Source organism: Rissa tridactyla, chromosome 1, assembly GCF_028500815.1.
Source record: "Rissa tridactyla isolate bRisTri1 chromosome 1, bRisTri1.patW.cur.20221130, whole genome shotgun sequence".
NCBI classification, from domain to species: Eukaryota; Metazoa; Chordata; class Aves; order Charadriiformes; family Laridae; genus Rissa; species Rissa tridactyla.
The window spans coordinates 10,917,966-10,942,361 of record NC_071466.1 but is presented as its reverse complement, the minus strand read 5'-3'; the positions used below and the strand labels follow the sequence as shown (position 1 = coordinate 10,942,361).

At 55.3% G+C, this 24,396-nt stretch overlaps 1 protein-coding gene across 1 annotated transcript in view; it reads right to left on the bottom strand.

Annotated features, from left to right (window-relative positions):
- The window catches only part of LOC128902052 (neuronal acetylcholine receptor subunit alpha-10-like), an 82,313-nt gene extending 67,036 nt beyond the window's left edge, over window positions 1–15,277 (bottom strand). Inside the window, exon 1 of the mRNA XM_054184382.1 lies at window positions 15,254–15,277. Within this exon, the coding sequence (XP_054040357.1) occupies window positions 15,254–15,277 (24 nt within the window). The remainder of the gene's footprint in view (window positions 1–15,253) is intronic.
- Between the last annotated feature and the right edge of the window lie 9,119 nt (window positions 15,278–24,396).

Genomic DNA, 24,396 nt, shown 5'->3' with positions numbered 1-24,396 from the left:
AATTTCCCCCAATGGGTTGGAAGTGTGGGGCCAGGAACCCCCTGGGGTGCCCCTCTTCTGAACCAATAAAAAAGTCAGTATTTTCTCTATCCCTGTGACTGTCAGCAGATCAGTTTTGTCCCTTGACAGGAGCAGAGAATCAGTTTTGGGTAACGACAACAGTAGATGCTACAGTAATGCCCACTCTCCCGTGGAGATGGGGGGGCCCTTGAGCATTACACCCCACCCAGAGAGATGGACAACTTCTATTACCGTTAGAAGATGTCGTACCCTCAGCTCATGCCATGATCTTACTTGACATATTGGAAATTATCCCCGGTACGAGAGTAGATCCAAAGACAATTTCTAGAAAGCTTTGCAGATCCCGGCTGTTCCTTGGAAGCTCTGCAGCGCAACAGAACCTAAAGAGCGCTGTCAGCAACCATCAGGCCGTGTGCTTCCCTCAGGCGTGCAAAGACCTGATGCTCATTGACGCGGGTCAAGGCTGTCGCACACCTTTGGTGGCACATCCTGCGTGACACCAAAGGACTGTGACATGGGCACCAGTTAATTTACATCCGCTCTCTGTCACTGCTGCACCCGGCTCTGCCACCGCCTGAAGGACTGCTGGAGACGCTGCTGCCGGCCGCGCCGCGTCTGCTTCAGCAATTTCCCCTAATGGCTGGGAAGTGTGGGTCCAGGAACACACATCCTCCGTGACACCAAAGGGCTCTGACATGGGCACCACTTAATTTACATCCGCTCTAGACGTTTGTGTTTTGCCAAAAGGGAGCAGAACCACGAGTGCAGGCTGACGCAGGCTACAGCTCTGCAAGCAAACAGGGTGCACGGACTCCTCTCCTCATGAGCACATTTCCCTGCAAAAGGGTGGGGTTCAGAAAAATCGGAAAGGATAAGAAAGTTCCCAGTTACTAAACGCCTAAAAAAACCCCAACAAAACAACCAAAACCAGCCCAATGAGTGAAAAAGAATCACGGTACAAGCACAGGCCACATCCTTTAACTTTTTGGCCTTCGGTCTAGCTAAACAGTGAAATGGTCTCCGCTGCTGAAGTTCAAGTGCCAAGTCTGGGCAGGGCTGGGAGTGCTCAGCCTGGAGAAGAGGCGGCTCAGGGGGATCTCCTCCACGCACATCAATACCTGCAGGGAGGGTGCCAAGAGGACGGAGGCTGGAGCTGGTCATCACCGCCGTGAGCAGTGGCAGCAGCTCGGGGCGCTGCTGAGTTCATGGGAGGTTTTGGGATGGTGTGAGACCCGTGAAGGGGTAATGCCAAGTCCTCCTGTCCCTTTGCTGAACATCTCCTTCTCTCCCTTTGGGGCGCACAGGCCTCAGACTTGTGCTCCCACACTTTTCTGTGGGCCCAGAAGGCAAATGTGTGGAGCCTCTGAAAGCATTTTGCCTGGAAGGGATCGACTCAAAGGTGTGTCTTCTCAGGGATGCCCGCACCTCCCCTTCTATCCCTTGCTGACCCTCCACCCCCTTCCCTTTCTGTCCGCAAGCCTTCCCTCTTGTGTCTGCTCTTCCCCAGGCTGCTCCTGCCTGCTCCTGTGTCCGTGTCCCTGTCCTTGTTCACGTCTGCATCTGCGTCCATGTCCCTGTCTGCCCCCAGCCCCAGTTGCTCCCTCCCAAGGCACTGGGGTGTCACGCTTTCGGCTGGGGTGGGGATGACTTCCTTGCGAGCAGGTGGTGTAGCGCTGTGTTTTGGATTTGGGATGAAAACAGTGTTGGTAGCGCACTGGTGGTTTTAGCTGTTGCTGAGCTCTCAAGGCCTTTTCTGCTCCTCACGCTGCCCGACCGACAGTGGCCTGGGGGGCACAGGGAGTTGGGAGGGGACAGAGCCAGGACAGCTGACCCCGACTGAGCAAAGGGACATTCCGTGCCATTTGACGTCACGCTCAGTATATAAAGCTGGGGAAAGAAGAAGGAAGGGCTGATGTTCAGAGTGATGGCGTTTGTCTTCCCAAGTCACCGTCACGCTGCCGGAGCCCGGCTTTCCTGGAGACGGCTGAACCCCCGCCTGCAATGGGAAGCAGCCAACGGGTTCCTTGTTTGGCTTTGCTTGTGCGCGCGGCTTTTGCTTTGCGTATTAAACTGCCTTTCTCTCACGCCACGACTTTCCTCCCTTTCCCACTTCCCATTCTGTGTGTCCAGAGAAGGGCAAGGGAGCTGCTGAGGGCTCTGGAGCACAGGCCACGGCGCCGGGCCCTCAGCCGCCCCACAGCCGGCCGCAGCCCCGCCCCAGGCCCCGGCCCCGGCCCCGGCCCGGCCCGGCCCGGCCCGGCCCACAGCGGCGGCCGATGGCGGCGCTCGGGGGTTCCCTCCGAGGAGGCGGCGGTGTTCCCCCCGCATATCCCTGCAACGTGATCAGGAACTAGTGCTGAAGGGCCGTCTGTGTCTTCTCGCGAATTCTCACTCGCCAAGGGACAGCTTCGGGGCAGGTACGTCCGCAAGGGAGCGGGGGTTGGTGGCGAAAAAAGGCAAAAAAGGGGCTATTCCGGAGCTGCCCGGGGCCGGGGAAAGGCCGGGAGGGCGCAGGCCGGCCGCGAGGGCCGGCAGCTGGCGGGGGGGCGCTGACGGGCCGGGCCGGGGCGAGCAGGAACGGCGCTCAATTTAAACGGGGTGTAACGGCCCCCACCGGTCGCTTCCCGAGGGACAGCTTCGGGGCAGGTACGTCCGCAAGGGAGCGGGGGTTGGTGGCGAAAAAAGGCAAAACAGGGGCTTTTCCGGAGCTGGGGAAAGGCCGGGAGAGCGCAGGCCGCCCAGCAGAGCCAGCAGCTCCCAGGGGGGCTGCTGACAAGATGGGGGACACAGCAGATTCCCCGCCCTCCCTCTGCCTAGCTGAAGAAGGTAACTAAGAGGACAGGGGGCTGTGGGAACATGTTCCTGCCCGGCGAAGCAGGCGTGTCTCCCCAGTAACTCCCTGGCCTTCCAGGTACCCTGAAAAACCAGGTACGAGGCTCTGCAAGGGGAACCTAATGCTGACGAGGAAGATAATGCAGTGTCCACAGAGGTGTTGCCAAGGTTAAGCCAAACCACACCTCGCATCAAAACGTCTTCAGTTAAGAAGAAAAGACGGGTCACTGTTGTAGGCGACTCCATCCTGAAGGGAGCGCAAGGCCCGATATGCAGACCAGACCCACTTCTCAGGGAAGTGTGCTCAGGGAAGGGGCCCGGGTTAAAGATACCAGAAGAAAACTTCTCTCCCTGGTAAGCCCCTCAGATTATTAACCGCTCCTCATTTTTCAGACAGGCAGAGATGATCTGTTACCGAGAATCCCAAGGGAGATCAAGAGAGACTTCTGGGCCTTGGGATGACTAGGAAAGGGCTCAGGAGCGCAAGTCGTGTTCTCCTCTGTCGTTGCAGGCCCAGGGAAGGATGAGGCAAGCAACAGGAAGAGCCAGCAGATCAATACCTGGCTGCGAGCCTGGTGTCAGTGGCAGGACTTTGGGGTTTTTGATCACAGCATGGTTTGACAGGACAGCAGGCCTGTTGGAGACAGACGGGATACACCTGCCTCAAAAGGGGAAAAGGATCCTTGCACAGGAGTTGGCAGGGCTCATCAAAGGGGCTTTCAAGTAGATTTGAAGGGGGAAAGGGATGAATCAGGCAGCAGAGACACAAGGGTCGTTGATGGGTTAGAAACTACAGCTGCGCGTGGGAATGGTCAGGTAGGAGTGAAGCCTTCTTCCAGCAAAAAGGTGTCAGGATCAGCAGGCCAGCTGAAGTGCTTCCACACTCATGCCTGCAGCATGGGCAACAAAGAGGAGGAGCTGGAAGCCATTGTGCAGCAGGACAGCTATGACGTAGTCGCTGTCACGGAAACGTGGTGGGCTGACTTGCACACCCTGCGGGAGCACAGCACTCGTTCCCTGTGCACCTTGAATATCCAATGTCATATCCACGACCCTCATGGGCAAGTGGTCACGGGAATGTCGTGGGCCAACTTGGCCAAGAGAGCCCCAAAACTGCGCGTGAACCTCTTCTTTGAAAGAGTCACGAAGCACGATCACCTAGCCAGGATCCTGCTAGCGGAGATGCCAGTCAGCAGCATAAGAGTCTGCGGAGCTACAGTTTCAGAGACCCAGGCTGGAGAATGAGACGCACCCTCACCAACCTCCTCCCAGCCTCCTGGCGTGTTCTGCAGGTACGGGAACCCAGAGGGACATCTCACCGCGGTACCACAAAGCTAAGCAAAGTGATCCTCCAGGCCTTCTGCATAGCAGCGCTCAGCAGGAGGAATTCCTGACCACTTCAGTGTTATGGCCAGAGGGTCATTTTCATAAGCGAGCCACTGCGGTGTTCCACTCTAGCCTGGTTGAGGTCGTTGTCCTTGTCCAGTTGCGATGCCTGTTATGCCAGTCTTCACTGTCAGGCTGATGTCAGGTTGCCCTCATAAAAAGCTAAAACGCCCAAAATACTGGTGCTGGGATGTCAGCTGTGAGCAAAAAGAGCTTTTCAGGCAGGAAAACCTCAATTTTGTGAAAAAGCTTTAGGCTTGTTCTAGTAACTGACAACTTTCTTATCCTTTCCGATTTTTCTGAACCCCACCCTTTTGCAGGGCAATCTGCTCATGAGGAGAGGAGTCCGTGCACCCTGTTTGCTTGCGGAGCTGTAGCCTGCGTCAGCCTGCACTCATGGTTCTGCTCCCTTTTGGCAAAACACAAACGTCTAGAGCAGATGTAAATTAAGTGGTGCCCATGTCAGAGCCCTTTGGTGTCACGGAGGATGTGTGTTCCTGGACCCACACTTCCCAGCCATTAGGGGAAATTGCTGAAGCAGATGCGGCGCGGCCGGCAGCAGCGTCTCCACCAGTCCTTCAGGCGGTGTCAGAGCCGGGTGCAGCAGTGACACAGGCACCGTCCTAGCGGGCACAGCCCTGGGGACGCCTGGTCACACTCCCTGTCCACAGGCTCGCTGTGGTGCTGCCTCTCCTCCTCCAAGGTCTTGAAAGTGTCCAAGAGCTCCAAGTAGAGCTCCCTCTCATCTGTGGCCTTGGCTAGGGGGCTGCTGGGGGGCAGCTGCACGTTCACAGGGCTCTGCGCCCTGTCCCTCCTCCCTTCCACGTCCATGGGGGTGCTCCTGCCCAAGCCTGGGGGGCTGCTGGTGCTTGGCCCCATGGAGTTGTTCTCGCCCGGCCCCATCTTGCTGTTTCTCTTCACTTCCGCCAGGCTCCCCCTGCCGAGCTCCACAGGGCTGCTCCTTTCCTTCTCCTTCACACTTGTTTCTGCTCCCGTGTCCTTCTCCTTGTCCATGTCCCCATCCTCAGCCTTATCCGTGTTTGCATCCACCCACGGCCACTCCGCTCCCAGGTGCTGGGGCTTCACTGTGGCCCCCAGCTGCTGCTGCGCCTCCATCCTGCCCAGGGGATGGAAGGGCTCCCCGGGGAGGTTCTGGTCACAGGCTCCCGCCCTTGCCAACGGGCCTGCAGCACCTTCAGCATCTCACAGCACTGCCTGGCCATCTCCTGGGTGGACTCAAAAGAGTGGAGGAGTCTAATGATCAGCTCCCCTTGGTCCGTGGCCATGGCTGGGGGGCTGCAGGGTGAAGGCTGCGTGTGCACAGGGCTCTGCGCCCTGTCCCTGCTTTCCCTGGGGACCACTCTTGCTTAGTCCTTGTTGGCAGTTCCTGTGGGGGCTCCTGGCAGAGGGCTGGCCCTGGCTCCTCCACCCTCCCCTTGACAGCCCTGTGGGTACAGTGGGGTCTTGAGCGGTTGAGCGCTGCCAGGTCCACCATCACACCAGGCCAGGGCTCTGGGAAGGAGTAGAGGGAGCTGAAGGAAGAGGAGCCTCTGTCTGTCAGAGAGTCCATGGTGGCCAGCGGGGCCCGTGGGGAGAGGGGCTTCCTACTTGAGTCCTCCACACTCGCCCTGCAGAGGAGGAGAAAGCGACCCCGCTGCACCCCGGAGCCCAGCGGGACCCGCGGGCAGCACCCCTCCTTGGCCGGTGGGCAGGGCTGCCCAGCGCAGGCAGGGGCAGGGCACGGGGTGAGGGTCTGGGGCAGCATCTGGGGTCTCCCCCACACTCACCGCTTCTCCTGCTTGGGCCGGGATTTCTCCACTCCTCCATCCACTGGCTGAGAAGCTGCGGAGGGAGGAGACAGAGTGAGCGGCCAGCAGCTGCCGGCACAGCCCCGGCTCAGGGCTGCCGTGGTGTGTAGGCCGTTTGCAGGGTGCTCGGTGCTGGGGCCACTCACCGCTCTGCTTCTCTGGCCGGGCTCTTGTCTTCCTTTTCCGACGCTTCTTCTTTTTCTTCCACCACTTCTGCAAGGTCCCCAGGAGCTGTGTGAGACGGGAGCACCTCCCAGTCTCACACCACAGCCCCCCACGGCACCCCACACCACCCCATGCCATCCCTCGCCACCCCATGCCGCAGCACAGTGTGGTGCAACAGTCACCTACCTGAAGCCGCTTGCTCTGCAGCACAGATGAGAATATGCTGAGCCCCATCACAATCAGGATGAGAGGGCCCAGGGGAGACACGGCGTCAGAGCGCCCCATGGCACCGACTCCGGTGTGGCTGCGGTGCTCCGAGTCACCAGCACAGAACCACGATGCGGCTCCCCAGTGTCCTCCTGGGTCCCCAGTGACGGGACCCGCAAGACTGCTGGGGTGTCAGAGGCCGAGGCTGCAGTCTGCCCAGACAATGCCAGACTGCGGTGCCCAGCATCCGCTGACGGCTCCAGTGGGGACCGCGTCCCTCTTTTTTAGTGTGGCAAGGGGGGCACGTCCCCAACTTGTGTCATTACGGGGCAGTCAGGGCCCCCCTTGGTGACACTCAGCAGGGGATGAGGAAGAGCAAGAGAAGGAGGGCTCTTGCCCCAAGCTGCCAACAGGACTATTTCGTAGCATGAACATCACGTTCAATATAAATTATAAAGTCTGCTGTGTAGTTCGACTCTCCCTTGATGGCGGTGGTCCAGAGAACTCCTTGCCGCAGTCTCGGAGCCCTGAGCCCTTCCCTTCCTCCCGAAGCCGCAGCGCTCGCAGTGTCCCCCATTGGCTGTCCCCTGCTGGGAGTGCACGGCTTCCTGCTGATGGAAGGGGCTGGGTGTAGTCCTTGGGTATTTTATATTGATATCGGGATTGACACTGCTTCTTTAGCATTATTAATGTTAATTCTTTAGTTTTATCCTAGTAAATCTATTTCTATTGCAACCCTCCTGTTCCCTTGTTTTTCCCCAATTCCCCTTCCCGGGTGGGGAGGGGTCATCGGGTGAGAGAGTAGTTGTCTAAAGGACAAGAAATTGTGGTGGGTTTCTCAAACCATAACAAGAAGGGAGGGAGAAGGAGGAGAAAAGGAGAAGGAGAAGGGCCCCACCCCTTCCGGGCATGGTTTGGGTAGGAATGGACCTTAAAGGCCACCCAGTGCCACCCCCTGCCCTGGGCAGGGACACCTCCCACCAGCCCAGCTTGCTCCAAGCCCCGGCCAACCTGGCCTTGAACCCCTCCAGGGATGGGGCAGCCACAGCTTCTCTGGGCAACCTGGGCCAAGGGCTCACCGCCCTCACAGCCAAGAATTTCTGCCCAAGATCTCAGCTCAATCTCCCCTCTTGCAGTGGAAACCCCTTCCCCCTCGTCCCATGGCTCCCCTCCCTCATCCAGAGTCCCTCCCCAGCTTTCCTTGAGCCCCCTGACGGAGTGGAAGGGGCTGGAAGGTCTCCGCGGAGCCTTCTCTTCTCCAGGCTGAACTTTTATAGATATTATTCAGTATTCCTGCTGAAAAATGAGACCCCTGTCTGACCCTCTGGTTTCATTTCAGTCAGTATCTGGGAATGATTTCCCACAAAAGTGCTTTGACCACTCCTGGGGGATCAGCTTTCCTGGTAGGAAAAGCTTCTACTCCTCCTGAGGGTGGATCCATGATTACCAGCAGGTGCTTAACACCTTCCACAGGAGGCATGTCAGCATAAACGATCTGCAGCCTTTGGAATGTGTTTCTTTCCCATCTACAAGAAGGGTCCGAAGGAGGATCCGGGGAACTGCAGGCCTGTGAGCCTGAGGTCGGTACCAGGGAAGACCGTGGAGAGGATCACCTTGAGTGAGCTCTCACGGCAAGTGCAGGGCAGCCACGGAATCAGGGCCAGCCAGCATGGCTTTAGGAAAGGGAGGTCCTGCTTAACCAACCTGATCTCTTTCTATGACCATGTGAGCCGCCTGTTGGATGCGGGGAAGGCTGTGGACGTTGTCTCTCTGGACTTTGGTAAGGCCTTTGACACCGTCCCCCACAGCATTGTCCTGGAGAAGCTGGCGAATCGTGGCATAGACAAGTGTACTCTTTGCTGGGTTAAAAACTGGCTGGATGGCCGTGCCCAGAGAGTTGTGATTAGTGGGGTGAAATCCTCTTGGCGGCCGGTCACCAGTGGTGTCCCTCAGGGCTCAGTTTTGGGGCCAGTTTTGTTTAAAACCTTTATCAATGATCTGGATGAGGGGATTGAGTGCACCCTCAGTAGGTTTGCAGATGACACCAAGCTAGGTGGGAGTGTCGATCTGCTTGAGGGAAGGAAGGCTCTACAGAGGGCCCTGGACAGGCTGGAGGGATGGGCCAAGGCCAATTGGATGAGGTTTAATAAGGCCAAGGGCCGGGTCCTGCATTTCGGTCACAACAACCCCAAGCAACGCCAGGGGCTTGGGGAAGAGTGGCTGGAAAGCTGCCCCGCAGAAAAGGACCTGGGGGTGCTGGTGGCCGGCCAGCTTAACATGAGCCAGCAGTGTGCCCAGGTGGCCAAGAAGGCCAACAGCATTCTGGCTTGTATGAGGAATAGTGTGGCCAGCAGGAGTAGGGAAGTGACCGTGCCTCTGTACTCGGCACTGGTGAGGCCTCACCTGGAGTGCTGTGTTCAGTTCTGGGCCCCTCTGTACAAGAGGGACCTTGAAGTGCTGGAGCGTGTCCAGAGGAGAGCTACCAGGCTGGTGAGGGGTCTGGGGACCAAGTCCTATGAGGAGAGGCTGAGGGAGCTGGGCATGTTTAGCTTGGAGAAGAGGAGGCTGAGGGGAGACCTCATTGCCCTCCACAACTCCCTGAAAGGAGGTTGGAGAGAGGTGGGTGTTGGCCTCTTCCCCCAGGTGAACAATGACAGGACCAGAGGAAATGGTCTGAAGCTGCGGCAGGGGAGGTTTAGATTAGATAGTAGGAAGAATTACTTCACTGAAAGAGTGGTCAGGCACTGGAATGACCTGCCCAGGGAGGTGGTGGAGTCACCATCCCTAGAGGTGTTTAAAAACGCCTAGATTTGGCACTTCAGGGCATGCTCTAGTGACAGAGATTGTAGGGGGTTTTTGTGTGTGTGTATGGTTGGACTCGATGATCTCAAAGGTCCTTTCCAGCCATGAAGAGTCTCTGATTCTATGATTCCCAGTTAGGCTTACTTCCGCCTCCAGTACAGTCAACTCTTGGGATCCCCCTGTGACCCCAGAAATACAAATGGGTTCTGATCCTCTATAGCTTGATGGTATTAGAGTGCACTGTGCACCTGTGTCCGCTAGAGCCTTATACTCCTGAGGGTCTGATGTGCCAGGCCATCGAGCCCACACCGTCCAATAAACCCGGTTGTCCCTTTCTTCCACCTGGCCGGAGGCAGGGCCCCTCTAATACCAGTCATAGTATCCATTACTCACTCACTTCTTGCAGAAATGACTTGGAAGTTCCTTCAAGAGGATCAGAAGCAAGATCAGGCCTTCTGCTCTGTCTGGGGAACTGCCCGCTGGAAAGTGGGGCGGCACTTTTCCTGGAGGGATCCCCTTTTGTGGTTGTCCTTCCTTGCAACTCCTGTACCCGTGTCCGCAGGATCCAAGTAGGTTGTCCATCCCACTTCCTCATGTCCTCCCCGTGGTCACGCAGGTAGAAGAACCACAGGGTGCCTCGTGGTGTGTACCTGAGATGCTGGCCCGTATAGGTGGGGAGTAGGACATATTCTCTTCAAGTTGCTGGACCTTTCGGGACAGTTTCTCCACAGCTGGGACAAGGCGGGAAGAGAGACTTTCTTCATATCGCCGGAGCCGGCCAGCCACCTCATCCACCGTTGGTCCCTCTTCGCCTTTCCATTCCGTTACTGCCAGTGAGTTGGCATATGACGATGGTGCGCTTCGTACAAACTTCCGCCACATGGGTCTTGTGCATTGCACCTCATCAGGGTCTGTGGGTAAGTCTGCATTGTCCGAGTCATAATAAATCATCTCCCGCACGGCTAATTCTCTCAGGTACTGGATACCTCTTTCCATGGTAGTCCACTTGCTTGGCTGACATACAACATCCTCGCTGAAGGGGTACCTCTCCCTCACGCCTGACAGGAGTCGTTGGCAGAGGCTGAGGGCTTGGGTCTTCTTTCCAATTGCCTTGTCAATGCCGCCTTCCCTAGACAGGGATCCCAGCTGCCTGGCTTCCCTACCCTCTAATTCCAGGCTACTGGCCCCGTTATCCCACCACCGAAGCAGCCAGGTGACAATGTGCTCGCCTGAAAGTGGGCTAAAATCTTCTCGCATATCCCACGGCTCACTCAAGGATAGGGATCGGGTAATTATCTCTGGTTCTGCCCCTTCCTCCTCTTCTCATGATGGCCCTGGTTCATCATCATCTCTTACTAAGCGAACTGATTTCTTCGTGTACTTCTTCTGTATGGGGGCAACTGATACTGGCACGGGTTGGTTCCCTGGTTCAGCGTCAGTGTCTGCCACAGGGCTTGCAGTAGCCGCAGTGTCTGTCACGGAATCACGGAATCTTCAGAGTTGGAAGGGACCTCTAGAGATCATCTAGTCCAACTCCCCTGCTAGAGCAGGATTGCCTAAAGCACATCCCTCAGGGCTGCATCCAGGCGGGTCTTGAAAATCTCCAGAGAAGGGGACTCCACAACCTCCCTGGGCAGCCTGTTCCAGTGCTCTGTCACCCTCACCGTGAAGAAGTTTTTCCGTGTATTTGAACGGAACTTCCTATGTTCTAGCTTGTGCCCATTGCCCCTTGTCCTGTCACTGGGAACCACTGAAAAGAGCCTGGCTCCGTCCTCCTTAAACCCACCCTTTAGGTACTTGTAAACATTAATCAGGTCCCCCCTCAACCTTCTCTTCTCCAGGCTAAAGAGTCCCAGCTCTTTCAGCCTTTCCTCGTAAGGGAGATGCTCCAGTCCCATAATCATCTTGGTTGCCCTTCGCTGGACTCGCTCCGGTAGTTCCCTGTCCCTCTTGAACTGGGGAGCCCAAAACTGGACACAATACTCCAGTTGTGGCCTCCCCAGTGCAGAGTAGAGGGGGAGAATGACCTCCCTCGACCTACTGGCCACAGTCTTCAATATGCAGCCCAGGATGCCATTGGCCTTCTTGGCGACAAGGGCACACTGCTGGCTCATGGATAGTTTGCTGTCTACTAGGACCCCCAGGTCCTTCTCCTCAGAGCTGCTTCCCAGCATGTCCACCCCTAACCTATACTGGTGCTGTCGGTCTGGTCTCCATCTCTTTCCCCTGAGGGTGCTGCATAACACTGAGCAGTGCCTGGTAGATAGTGGCCAGGGCCCAGCACAGTGCGGTGAGTTGTGCCTCTCTGGAAGAGCCCCAGTATTTCCCCTGCAGATATTCTACTCCTCTCTCAGGGTCCTGTAATTGTTCAGGGGTGAAGTCCCAGAGCATTGGAGGCGAGAAGTTCTCTAGGTACCTGCCCCTGTTCTCCCACATGCCATGCCACCCCTGCCTGTCCAGCCTCAGAGCCTCAGAGCTGGGGAGGGACTCTGGATGAGGGAGGGGAGCCATGGGACGAGGGGGAAGGGGTTTCCACTGCAAGAGGGGAGATTGAGCTGAGGTCTGAGGCAGAAATTCTTGGCTGTGAGGGCGGTGAGCTCCTGGCCCAGGTTGCCCAGAGAAGCTGTGGCTGCCCCATCCCTGGAGGGGTTCAAGGCCAGGTTGGCCGGGGCTTGGAGCAAGCTGGGCTGGTGGGAGGTGTCCCTGCCCAGGGCAGGGGGGTGGAATGAGATGATCTTTAAGGTCCCTTCCCACCCAAACCATTCTGTGGTTCTGTGATTCTATATCTATATTTCTCTACGTCACAACCGAGACAACTGCTCGGGGGGCCGTGACCCCTCAACCCTGCAGCTTTGGCAGCCCCGGCCGAGTCAGGTTCCCGCTCTCAGGCTCCTCTTCCCTGGCGCTGGTGGATCTTCCACCCTGCAGGTCCATGAAGGGCCAAGGGGGGCTCAGGACGAGCCACCCTCATGGGGCACCCGTGGCCACCACTGTCCCTAGGGGCAGTGAGTCCACGGGGCCATCATGCAGCATTGCCCAGGACCAGCACACTCATGAGGAAGACCATGAGGAAGAAGACCCACATGAAGAAGCGGTCCATCACCTTGGCCACCTTCTTCCACTCGCCGGTCCGGCGCTGGGAGGCTTGGTGATGCCGGAAGCAGCCGGCGACGTAGCCCACGTTCCTCAGCATGCCATTGTGGTGGCACAGGCAGCGGTCCCGGGGACAGCCCCCTGCCTCGGCACCCACCTGCCCCTCCATGGGGCTCTCCCCCGGCCCCCCAGTGTCCTCCCTGCCCGCCCTCCTGCCCAGCACCCGCTGGGGGCTCTTGCAGCTCTCACCTGCCTCGTAGACACAGCAGAGCCAGGCCATGTGGTGGAGGATGAGCCACCTGGCCCAGGGGGGCATGGGCCGGGCCCCCGGGCCGCAGTGGTGGACGTTCATGATGAAGATGGTCAGAGCGGTGGAGGCCGTGATCATGGTGGCGATGTAGTACTTCCCTGTGTGGGTAATGGGTGGTGACGCCGCGGCAGGGTGGGGAGAGACCCCTGCCCACCTCCCACCATCGAAACCCCCCCTGGCATGGAATCCATCGGGTCCCCAGTGTGCAGCCGGTTGTGGAGGTCGATCTGGTTCCCGTTGTAGGTCCAGGAGCCGAAGGTGAGGCGGCACCGCTGCCCGTCAAAGGGCAAGTAGGAGACATCCACCTTGCAGGAGCTCTTGGTGATGGCGGGCGAGTCCCACATGATGTGCCCGTCGGAGCGCAGCACCACGTTGGTCTCCACCGAGCTGCCAAAGCCGTCGTCGGTGCTGGGGGAGGGATCGCTGTGGGGCCAGGATGGCCCCGAGCCCCACGTGGGGCAAGGGTCTGCGGGGCCGGGGCCGAGCACTGGTCCCCAACCCCGTGTCCCCTCCCCACGTCACCCCCAGGAAGAGGGGGCTCGCTGCCCCTGGTCACCCCCGTGGTGGCACATCCCAGCTGCCAGGTGGGTGGCACACCAGGCTGATGCCAGCACCTCCTGCCGCCGCCTTCTCACCCAGTCGAGGTGACCGTCTCCCCACATCCCCCACACCAGGACCCCCCTGCTCCCCGTTGGCAACACCCCCAGCCCCAGCCTCAGCCCCCCCAGCTCCGGGAGCAGCCGAGGGGTGGGGGAGGGCGAGCAGCACCCACTCGTTGTAGAGGATGATGATGTGCGGCCGCCAGACGTAGCTGCTGGGGATGCGGATGCTGTCGATGCCGCCGTAAGCGTCCTTGTCCCAGGCGAGGTGGGCGTCCAGCCAGGCCTGACGGACCCACAGGTAGGAGGTGAGGACCTGGTTCACCTTGTCCTGCCGAGGGCAGAGGGTGGGGGGGGGGGACGGGGACGGGGACAGGGACAGACCTCGCTGCCCCCCTGTGGAATAAATGCTACATTGGCTAAAAACACAAAAGTACAGCATTGTTCACACAGGAAGGAAAAGTAGAAAATCAAGAGGCTTCTGAGGGAGAAAACAGCCACAGCTGGCATGAAGAATACAACACCTGTGGTTCCCTGATAAGCTACATGAGGTACGGGACGGGATGCAATTATTCCGCGGCTTTACCTTAGGATGTATAGCGGATACGGGAATGGGATGATACCAGGAAACAGATAAGCTGCCAATTAGCTGCCCGCTCCATACTCGGAGCCAACATTTTGCCAAATTTTGATGAAATGCTGTCCTTTGTGCGAACTTTGCTCGTTAGAATGTCATTATAATACCAAAACACACCTCCACCCCGAAGGCTACCCGCCTCCAAGGTGCAACTGCTCCTTCTTGAGCCTGCGCCCTGAGCTTCTCCTAAACTAGACCTTTAATTGTGAAGCGAGAAAAATTTACACCACTCATGGTAAAAGTATGTACGACTAAAGTCACTCAAACTCCACCTCGAAGATAACAAATAGTAGAAAAATAGCCCGAGAGAGGGGGGATACCCAGGGAAGACACCATCGCAAAGAATTCCATCACTGGCTTCTGGGAGCAGGCGACGGGCTGAGCCTCTCTTCCCCCCCACAGGGACGCCTTTGGGTAAGACCTAGATTATACCGAGGGCTTCCTCGGGAAACTCAGAAATTTCTCTAGAGACTCTCTTTTCTACATGTATAGCCAGGCTGTATCGTTAGAACTTTGTCCCGCGTTTTGTAGATGTAACAATACTTTCATTTGCACGTGCTTTGCAGACAGTGTATTTATCACCGGCTGCCCTAAGAACCTATCTATCTGTTGCTTAAATAAACTGCACTTTTTTTTTTAAGTAGCTCGTTCTTTTGGTTTCTCACCGAACGCGACCAAAGACTCGAGAGTGGCCGTGCTAGTTCATGAGCACGACTAGACGGAAGGTGCAGTCCACTAGTAGTGTATCCAAATCGTAACACTTTAATACACATTAAATGCCATTGGGCTGATAGTGCTGAATTGGGCATCCCTCAGGATTTAAACCCAGCCGCACCTGGCCTCCCACCTTGGTGAGGAGTGTTAGAACACAAGGGGGTTTCTTTTCTGCCAAAACCGCTTTGCCCCTTTCCATGCGACACCCCCGACTCGCCCCCTGGGCCCCAGCCTGGCGGCCTCTGCAAGGGTCCCGAGGGCTGGGCTGCCTTTGGGGGGTTGCGCTGGTCTGGGGGGGCTGGGCAGGGTCGAGCTGGACGCCAGCGGTCCCAGCTCATTTTGGGGAAGGCTGTGCTGCTTTGGGGGGGTTGGAGAGAGCTGAGCCGGTTTCCAGTGATCCCAGCTCATCTGGGGGAGGACTGGCTCATGTTAAGCTGGCCGGCCACCAGCACCCCCAGGTCCTTTTCTGCGGGGCAGCTTTCCAGCCACTCTTCCCCAAGCCCCTGGCGTTGCTTGGGGTTGTTGTGACCGAAATGCAGGACCCGGCCCTTGGCCTTATTAAACCTCATCCAATTGGCCTTGGCCCATCCCTCCAGCCTGTCCAGGGCCCTCTGGAGAGCCTTCCTTCCCTCAAGCAGATCGACACTCCCACCTAGCCTGGTGTCATCTGCAAACTCACTGAGGGTGCATTATTGTTACACATAGTAACAGATGATCTGATAAAGATAGTAAACGCAATAACAGACATTGTCTCTCTCTTCGGGTGGGGTGTAATGCACAAGGGGCAAGGGCCCCCCCATCTCCACAGGAGAGTCGGCATTACTGTAGCACATCCTGTTGTCATTACACAAAACTGATTCTCTGCTCCTGTCAAGGGACAAAACTGATCTGCTGACAGTCACAGGGATAGAGAAAATACTGACTTTTTTATTGGATCAGAAGTGGGGCACCCCAGGGGGTTCCCGGCCCCACACCTCCCAGCCATTAGGGGAAATTTCTGATGCAGATGCAGCGCGGCCGGCAGCCGGCTCTGGCCATGGGCTGTCTGGCCATGGCAGTCTGGCCATGGGCTCGCCGCGCTGCTGCCTCTCCCCCCACGACCTGAAAATGCGCAAGAGGTCAAGTAGAGCTCTTGCGTGGTCCTTGTTGGCAGTTCCAGTGGGGGCTCCTGGCACAGGGCTGGCCCTGGCTCCTGCACCCTCCCCTTGACAGCCCTGGGGGGATGGCGGGGTCCTGAGCAGTTGAGTGCTGCCAGCTCCGCCATCCCACCAGGACAGGCCTCCGGGAAGGAGTAGAGGGAGCTGAAGGAAGAGGAGCCTCCATCTGTCTTGCAGTCCATGGTGGCCAGCGGGGCCCATGGGGAGAGGGGCTTCCTTCTTGAGTCCTCCACACTTGCCCTGCAGAGGAGGAGAAAGAGACCCCCGCTGCACCCCGGAGCCCAGCGGGACCCGCGGGCTGCACCCCTCCTTGGCCGGTGGGCAGGGCTGCCCAGCGCAGGCAGGGGCAGGGCACGGGGTGAGGGTCTGGGGCAGCATCTGGGGTCTCCCCCACACTCACCGCTTCTCCTGCTTGGGCCAGGATTTCTCCACTCCTCCATCCACTGGCTGAGAAGCTGCGGAGGGAGGAGACAGAGTGAGCGGCCAGCAGCTGCCGGCACAGCCCCGGCTCAGGGCTGCCGTGGTGTGTAGGCCGTTTGCAGGGTGCTCGGTGCTGGGGCCACTCACTGCTCTGCTTCTCCGGCTGGGCTCTTGTCTTCCTTGTCTGACGCTTCTTCTTCTTCTTCACTTCTGCAAGGTCCCCAGAGCTGGGTGAGACCGGAGCCCCAACCAGTCCCACACCACAGCCACCCACACCACTCCACGCCATCCCTCGCCACCCCACGCCGCAGCACAGTGTGGTGCAGCACAGTGTGGTCCAACAGTCACCTACCTGAAGCCGCTTGCTCTGCAGCAGAGATGAGAATATGCTGAGCCCTGTCATGATCAGGATGAGAGGGCCCAGGGGAGACAAGGCATCACAGCGCCCATGGCACGGACTCCAGTGTGGCTGCAGAGCTCTGAGTCACCACCACAGAACCGCGATGTAGCTCCCCAGTGTCCTCCTGGGTCCTTGTTTTTCCCCCAGTTCCCCTTCCCGGTTGGGGAGGGGTCATCGGGTGAGAGAGTAGTTCTCTAAAGGACAAGAAATTGTGGTGGGTTTCTCAAACCATAACGAGAAGGAGAGGGAGAAAAGGAGAGGGAGAAAAGGAGAGGGAGAAAAGGAGAGGGAGAAAAGGAGAGGGAGAAAAGGAGAGGGAGAAAAGGAGAGGGAGAAGGGCCCCACCCCTTCAGGGCATGGTTTGGGTGGGAAGGGACCTCTAAAGGCCACCCAGTGCCACCCCCTGCCCTGGGCAGGGACACCTCCCACCAGCCCAGCTTGCTCCAAGCCCCGGCCAACCTGGCCTTGAACCCCTCCAGGGATGGGGCAGCCACAGCTTCTCTCGGCAACCTGGGCCAGGGGCTCACCGCCCTCACAGCCAAGAATTTCTGCCTCAGATCTCAGCTCAATCTCCCCTCTTGCAGTGGAAAACCCTTCCCCCTCGTCCCGTGGCTCCCCTCCCTCATCCAGAGTCCCTCCCCAGCTTTCCTGGAGCCCCTTGAGGGACTGGAAGGGGCTCCAAGGTCTCCGCGGAGCCTTCTCTTCTCTTCTCCAGGCTGAACGTTTCATCGAATCACAGAATTTCAGAGTTGGAAGGGACCTCTAGAGATCATCTATCCAACTCCCCTGCTAAAGCAGCATTGCCCACAGCACACTACTCAAGACTGCAGCCAGGCACGTCTTGAAAGTCTCCAGAGAAGGAGACTCCACAACCTCCCTGGGCAGCCTCTTCCAGTGCGCTCTCACCCTCACCGTGAAGAAGTTTTTCCTCATGTTTGATCGGAACTTCCTCTGTTCCAGCTTGTGCCCGTTACCCCTCGTCCTCTTACTGGCAGCCACTGAAAAGAGTCTGCCTCCATCCTCCTTCAGCCCACCCTTCAGATACTTGTAAACATTAATAAGGTCTCCCCGCAGCCTTCTCTTCTCCAGGCTGAACAACCCCAACTCTCTGCTGCTCTGCCCTCTCCCTGACGCTCCGCAGCCTTTCTGCTCCCTCTTTGACCTCTGCCGCCAGGCCGAGCGGATCAGCCGCCTGCTCGCACCTCACGCACCCGGCATCCCTTCTACCCTCCGCTACCCGGCAGAGGTGAAGGCGCTCCCTGCAGACACAGCCCGGGGGGGCTGCAGGCGTCCAGGGGGGCTCTGTCTGCGTGGCCGCGTCTCCTCTGGAAAGTGCGCAACACGCGGGAGGCTGCGCCTTTCGGGCACAGGCCATGGCTGAGCTCCCCCGCCTCGCCCTGCCTCGGCGTCCCGCGCGAGCTCAACTCCCGCGCGAAATCCCGCGCGAGCTCAACTCTCGCGTGACCTCCCGCGCCCTGGCTGCTCGCCCCGCTCCCGCTCCCGCTCCCGCTCCCGCTCGCCGCCCTCCCCGGGGCCGCCTTTGACGGGGGTGGGGTCTGGCCGCGGCGGCTGCAGGCCCCGCCCCCGCCTCGCCCCCCGCCCTCGCGCCAGCTGCGGCCGAGCTGCGGGTGCCCGCGGGCGAGCTGCGCTTCCCCGCCGCTGCCCGGGCTTGTGCCGGCCTCAGCACAACCCGCCTGGGTGATGCTGCCTCGAAGGGAGCCGGGAGAGACCTGGGAGCCGCCCCCCCCCGGCACTGCCTGGTGGCCCCCGCAGCCCCCGCCCTCTCTCCCCAGCTGTGGCTGAGCCCGTCCCCGCCGGACGGGGGCTGAGATGGGGCTGGGGACCCCCCTGCCGCTGCCGGGACCTGGCTGTGCCTGGGGGCCCTGCTGGGACCCCCCTGTGAGAAATAAGTTCCGGTCCGAATGAAATAGGCTCAGGCAGAATCCTCTGGGAGGCACATTTTCATTCACGCTCTTGCAAGAGCGGGTGACCTAGCAAGTAGGCACACTTTCCGTTCTTGAAACACCACACCTTTTTATTTCCTAATCCCGGCCCAATTTTTCCCTCCCCTCTTTCCCGTTGGTTGGGTACTCCAGGGTTCACGGTCTGTGCGAGGCGCCTAAAATTCTTCCCGCATGTCCTGCCGCTGTTTGCTTCTCTTTATGCTACACCTAAAGAGATTATCTGACTAGTTTATTTCCTTCCTTTTTGGTAACAAAAAAATTGCTCCATGTCATTAGCCCTGGTTAAATGTATGACTACCCTTCCAGACGCTAATCCAGTAGGAATCACTTTGTCCTTTTGTCTGTGTGATAAGAGATGTTCTACAAGCCTTTGCTGGAGCCTCTTTGTCTCAGTCATTCCCTTATCGTGTCACCTCTGATGGAAACGGCTTTTCTCCTCTGCAAAAGCAACACCTGCCTTTCTTACAATTTCCCCCTTTCCTTTCTCATAATCTTATTGTCTTTTGCATTTCCAGGGCATGGTTCCATATGAGGCCTCTGGAGCCGACAGCGTGATGTTACATTCTTCTTCTTCTCGACAGTTTTTATTGTCTTCTAGATGAAGCATTTTCCCAGGGTATGGGGGAGGGTCTACTTCCATTCGTTTCGTGAGGGCAGTTTCAATTAATCGTTGAACTAATCCTCGCACACAGGGAATGATACAGCGTCCGACAGCCGCTAACATTCCCGCTACCGTTATAAGAGAAGTCAATATTGATACCACCATACCTTTCCGTTTCCCAAACCGGGAATCCAGCCAACTTGTCAGTGAGGTGTCTATTCCAGAGTTCTCAGCTAACTCATCAGCTAGACTGGTGAGCCCTTGAAGGGCTTTAGTTATAGCACCATCTGGAGCTGTATTGTTGGGGATGAAGGTGCAGCACCGGTTCCCTAACATTACACACACACCTCCCTTCTCTGCTAAGATCACGTCCGGGGCAATCCTATTTTCCCATGCCATCCGCTGGTTGCATCCAATCGTTCAGCTATTCCTTTCAATGCATCTCTGGTATAATTAATAAACCTCTGTCGGTTATAGTACATATAATTTATCCAATCTACATTTTTGCTTATAGTTATCCACCAGAAAAAGACAGACTCGAATCCTGCTCCTGTCTGATTCCTTGCTTTGTGTTCATCTGGGACTCCTCTAGGGACTCCAATGGGATCTATATATATCCGTTCATCAAAGGATACACCCACACTTCTTTCTACTCTACTGCCTGAGCTCAGGGTTCCTGTTCCTTTTTCAAATGCTAGGGTGAATGGTATTGCCAATTGTACCATTCCACATGTACCTTTCCAGTTAGCCGGCAACACAGATCGCAAGGTCTTCCCTCCACAATACCGCCAGAGATCCACCCAAGGCACTCGTATCGCTGAGTTTTTCCTTTTACATCCTTGGTCCCATTCAGAGTTTCAGTGCACAGGGTAAATCCCCCCCCAGGTTTGGTAGCATTCACACCCTGCCGTGAGAGGCACGCTGGATGGTTACCAATTGCTGTGGAAAATGCTGGTGGCACTTTAACATCTCTAGATTCCAAGGCAGGAAACAGTAAGGAAAGTGAATGACAAGCCTCGTTTCCCCAGGCCGTCCTTTCTTGGTATAATGCTATCATACACCACATCCCTAGGGAATCTTTCGTCCACCCTAAGGGAAAAGGGACAATCTGTGCTGTGGGCCTTCCTGAGGCACAAGCAGAGCAATTGCTTTGGTTCAAACTATTAACAGTATATTTTACCCATTCTACCCAAGCATTCGTCTCACCGTACCCTGTCTCAATCTCAAATGTTTGTCTAAGATCTGTAATCTCAGCAACCGTTACCAAAGCTGGATCATTCAGTGGTTCCCACTGTTGTATTACTGGGAGTTTTAGTAGTCATAGCTGTCCCTTCTGCTTAACTGCTATTTTCCAGTAGGTCTATTCTAAATCTTCCCCTTGGCTCTCTTCCAGACACATCTGCTCCTATTCCATACCTCAGGTTAGCTGTATCGTCCCTCTGGGTTATAGTTATCAACCGAGGAGTCCATTCAAAAAGGCCACGCTCTGGGGAAGGTGATCCTTTGTAAAAATGTATTTTCTTTTTGAGAGGGTAATAATAAGAAGACTTGAACCACTTGTCATCAATGGCCCACCCTCCAATTTGGGTGGTCCACCACGCTTCACTCCATCGATCACAAGGTGCAGCCTCCTGATATCCCTCTGCGACCCTCCAAATTTCTGGGAACAGGTAACTGTTTTCACCACTCAACCGTCTTTGGGCCTCTAGCTTCCCACACTTCAGTACTTGACAGGCATCAAAGCGTACAGTCTGTGGGGTATCTCCTTTAGTGATATTTATGATAAGCCTAACCGGGTAATCTGGGTGTGCACTTCGTAGGTGATCTAGGTGTACACTCCAGCTTCCTAGTGGGAAGCTCAACACCGCCCCTATGACCAGTATCATCGCAAAACGCTTCTTAAAATTCATGGCATGCACAGATTTATGTCTCCCAACTGGATCATCCCGCCCCAACCCACGGCTTATTGTCTCTTTAGGGTTACTCGCAGTGGGCTGTCAGTAGAATGTACAGTCCACCGTTCTACCGGATCTGTTGGCGGGGGTTCAACTGCTCCTTTTTGCTGAGTGTAGTGAGCCCATCCTTTTTCTGCTGTCCTTACTGCGGTTTCAGTAGTGAGGAGGACTTGGAATGGTCCTTCCCACTCCGGTTGTAGCTTACTCTCCGTCCAGGATTTGACTAGTACCCAGTCCCCTGGTTTATACGGATGGACGACAAATTCCAACGGCGGAGTTTGAGCAAGAAATCCTTTATTTCTGAGGAGAGAGAAAGAAGACGACAACCCCAGTATACGGTTCTTAAGAAACATATCTTTAGTTTCAAAAGTGGGCAAGTCTTCTCTGTTACCCATATAAGGTAGTCCAAAAAGCGTCTCATAGGGCGAGAGACCTGTATCTTTTCTAGAAGCCTGGATCCTCAACAATGCTATGGGTAAACATTTAGTCCGTGGTAATTTCGACAATTGTCTCTTACTGAATTGTCTCTTAATGGTCTGGTTCATCCTCAACTTTTCCTGATGACGGGGGATGCTAGGGGATATGAAATTCCCACACCATCCCTAAACTTTCCAGAATTCCTTGAAGGATTTTAGATAAAATGACTGCCGCGATCTGAGTTTCTATTCTCCACTAACCCGTACCTGGGAATAATCTGTTCGAGTATTATCTTAATTACCCCTGCTGCAGTAGCTGACGCCAAGGGGTAGGCTTCCACCCATCCAGTAAGACGGTCCACTAGGACTAAAAGATCTTTTCGCCTGCCTGTTGGTGGTAGTTCACTGAAGTCTACCTGTATACTTTGGAATGGTCTCAAGCCGGGCTCTCCTCCTCCCAAAGATTGCTTTCTCAAGGCTTTCTTGTTTACTTTCTTACAAATAGCACATCCCTCACAAATTTGTTTGGCTACTGTGTATATGCCAAAGCACCTGTACTTCCACAAAACTATTCGCACGTTGCATGCGTTCCCCAATGGCTTCCCTGTTGTAACACTGTCACTGTTTCTCTCATTGTTTGTTGACCATTTCCCTTCCGTCAGGCAGAATCCATTTACCACCTTTCTCCACTGCCCCTGCTTCTGTCATTGCTTCTCCTGCCCCAAGGCTGCCTCTTTTGCCACCTTGTCCGCTAATCTGTTTCCCCTTGCGGTAATGAATTGTCTCTCTGGTGACCTTTAACATGTAAAGCTGCTATTTCACTTGGTATTAATATATTAGCTAACACCTGCTGTGTAAGTTCTTTGTGTAAAAGTTCTTTCCCTTTGCTGTTTATTAGTCCTCGTTCTTCCCAAATTTTACCAAAGGTATGCACTACCCCAAAGGCATAGCGAGACTCTGTGTATATTGTTCCTTCTCCTTTCTCCAGTTAATTTAAGTGCCTGGTTTAAGGTATACATCTCACATATTTGAGCGGACCGTGCACTAGGTAATTTTTCAGATGCTTTTACTTGTTGGTGTCGCGTAAAAAGGGCTGTAGTTTCCATATTTGTCTGTCAGAGTCCCGGACTTTCACTGATTTACTATCAGAGTCCCACCACAGGACTTTCACTGAATCAGATTCACAAATAATCGAAATTAGTTGTTTTATTGAGAGCGACAGAACAGACTTGAGATTGCCATTGATAAATTCACTAACTACAATAGCGCTAATTACTTCAGGTTAACATTGCTAGCAAAAATAATGATAGTACAGCAACCCGGGGTAACATTCACCAGAGGGTGAAAGGCGCAGCGCTTACCCAGAAAGGCGTCCCTGCCTGGGGCGGAGGGAGAGAACACAACCCGTCGACTGGTCCGTCACGTATCAAGTTTCTTCTCTCCCAATTTAACAGTCATTTTCTCCATCCTTTTATCCCCAGACTTACAAGGTTTCCCTCCCCTAGGTGACGTGTAGTATGATTGGGGTGGAGAGACGAGTGCTGTAGTCATATATGTTTAGCATGATCTCTAAAAGCTTCATTAGCATATACAGGGGCGTCAACTTTAATATGCATTTCACAGGTAAGGAGGCAAAGGTCAATTACCAGACATGGCAGCCTCTCAAGGAAACAAAGAGCTACACGAGGTCTCTTGATTTTACTGTCTCTGCTGATGAAAAGCAGGGCTGTCCTGGCTCCCCAAGACTACCCCGTCATTTATGTAGCCTGTGATAGCCAGACAAGCCTTCACTCCCCTGGGTTGCACAAGAGATAGCAAAGCCAGTCTTAATTGCTCTTTGAGCACAGAGACTTCACCTCATTATCCACATTCCACAGTCGACTCACTCCATGCACCACCGCATAGCCATTACACCTCTCTCCTTCTATCCCTCTTGAAGGACCGTCTACGAACAAATGAAGACCCCCAGATAGGGGTTCTTCCCTTAAGTCAGATCGTGTCCTAGTCTGGTACTCAATTACATCTATGCATTCGTGTGTAAGTTCTTCATCCTTTGCCTCTATTTTTTTCACAAAAAGCTCACTGGGTTAAGGCAAGGGCGGGTAGTTAAAATCAAATCATCCTTTTCAATTAAAATTCCTTCATACTTCAGTATTCTTGAATTGGTTAGCCGTTTTCCCGTGGTTTGGGCTAAAATGATTTTTACTTGGTGAGGGGTGCTAACTTCTATCATTCCCCTGGCCACCCTCAGGAGACCAGATCTGAGAGTTTAGATGAACAGGCCACTGGCTGCCGCTTATCCCCCCCCACTCTTGAGTTCCTAACGCAGCCCCTTTGTCTACAGTTACAAATAGTTGAAAAGATTTCTTCAAAGAAGATAAGGCTAAAACTGGAGCTCTGATTAGGCTCTGTTTTCAATCTTACACTAAATCCTCCTCTTCTTCTGTCCAAACCAATACATTCGGATCTTCAGCTAACAGTTTGGAATATAGTCCTTTAGTCTTTTGAGCATACTCCTCTATCCACAGTCTACAGTACCCAGTCAGCCCCCAAAATTTTCTCAGTTCCCTCTTGGTCTTTGGCAGAGGTAAGTCTACTATTCCTTTGATCCTCTCAGGATTTATAGGATTTATTTTTTCGACTCCCTTCACTGACTACATGTCCCAAGTACTTCACTTCTGTTTCCACCTATTGCAATTTTTTTTATTTTTTTTTTTTGAGACCCTCAAACCTTACTGTCCCAAAAAGTTCAGTAACTCATTCGTGGCTTCTTTTACCCTGCCTTCTTCCTCCCCAGATACCAATAATCATCCACATACTGAAGCAGGGCTACTCCCGATGGAGGGCTGGATTGTTCAAGCACTTGTTCTAACACTTGCCAAGCAAATTAGGGGATTCTGTAAATCCCA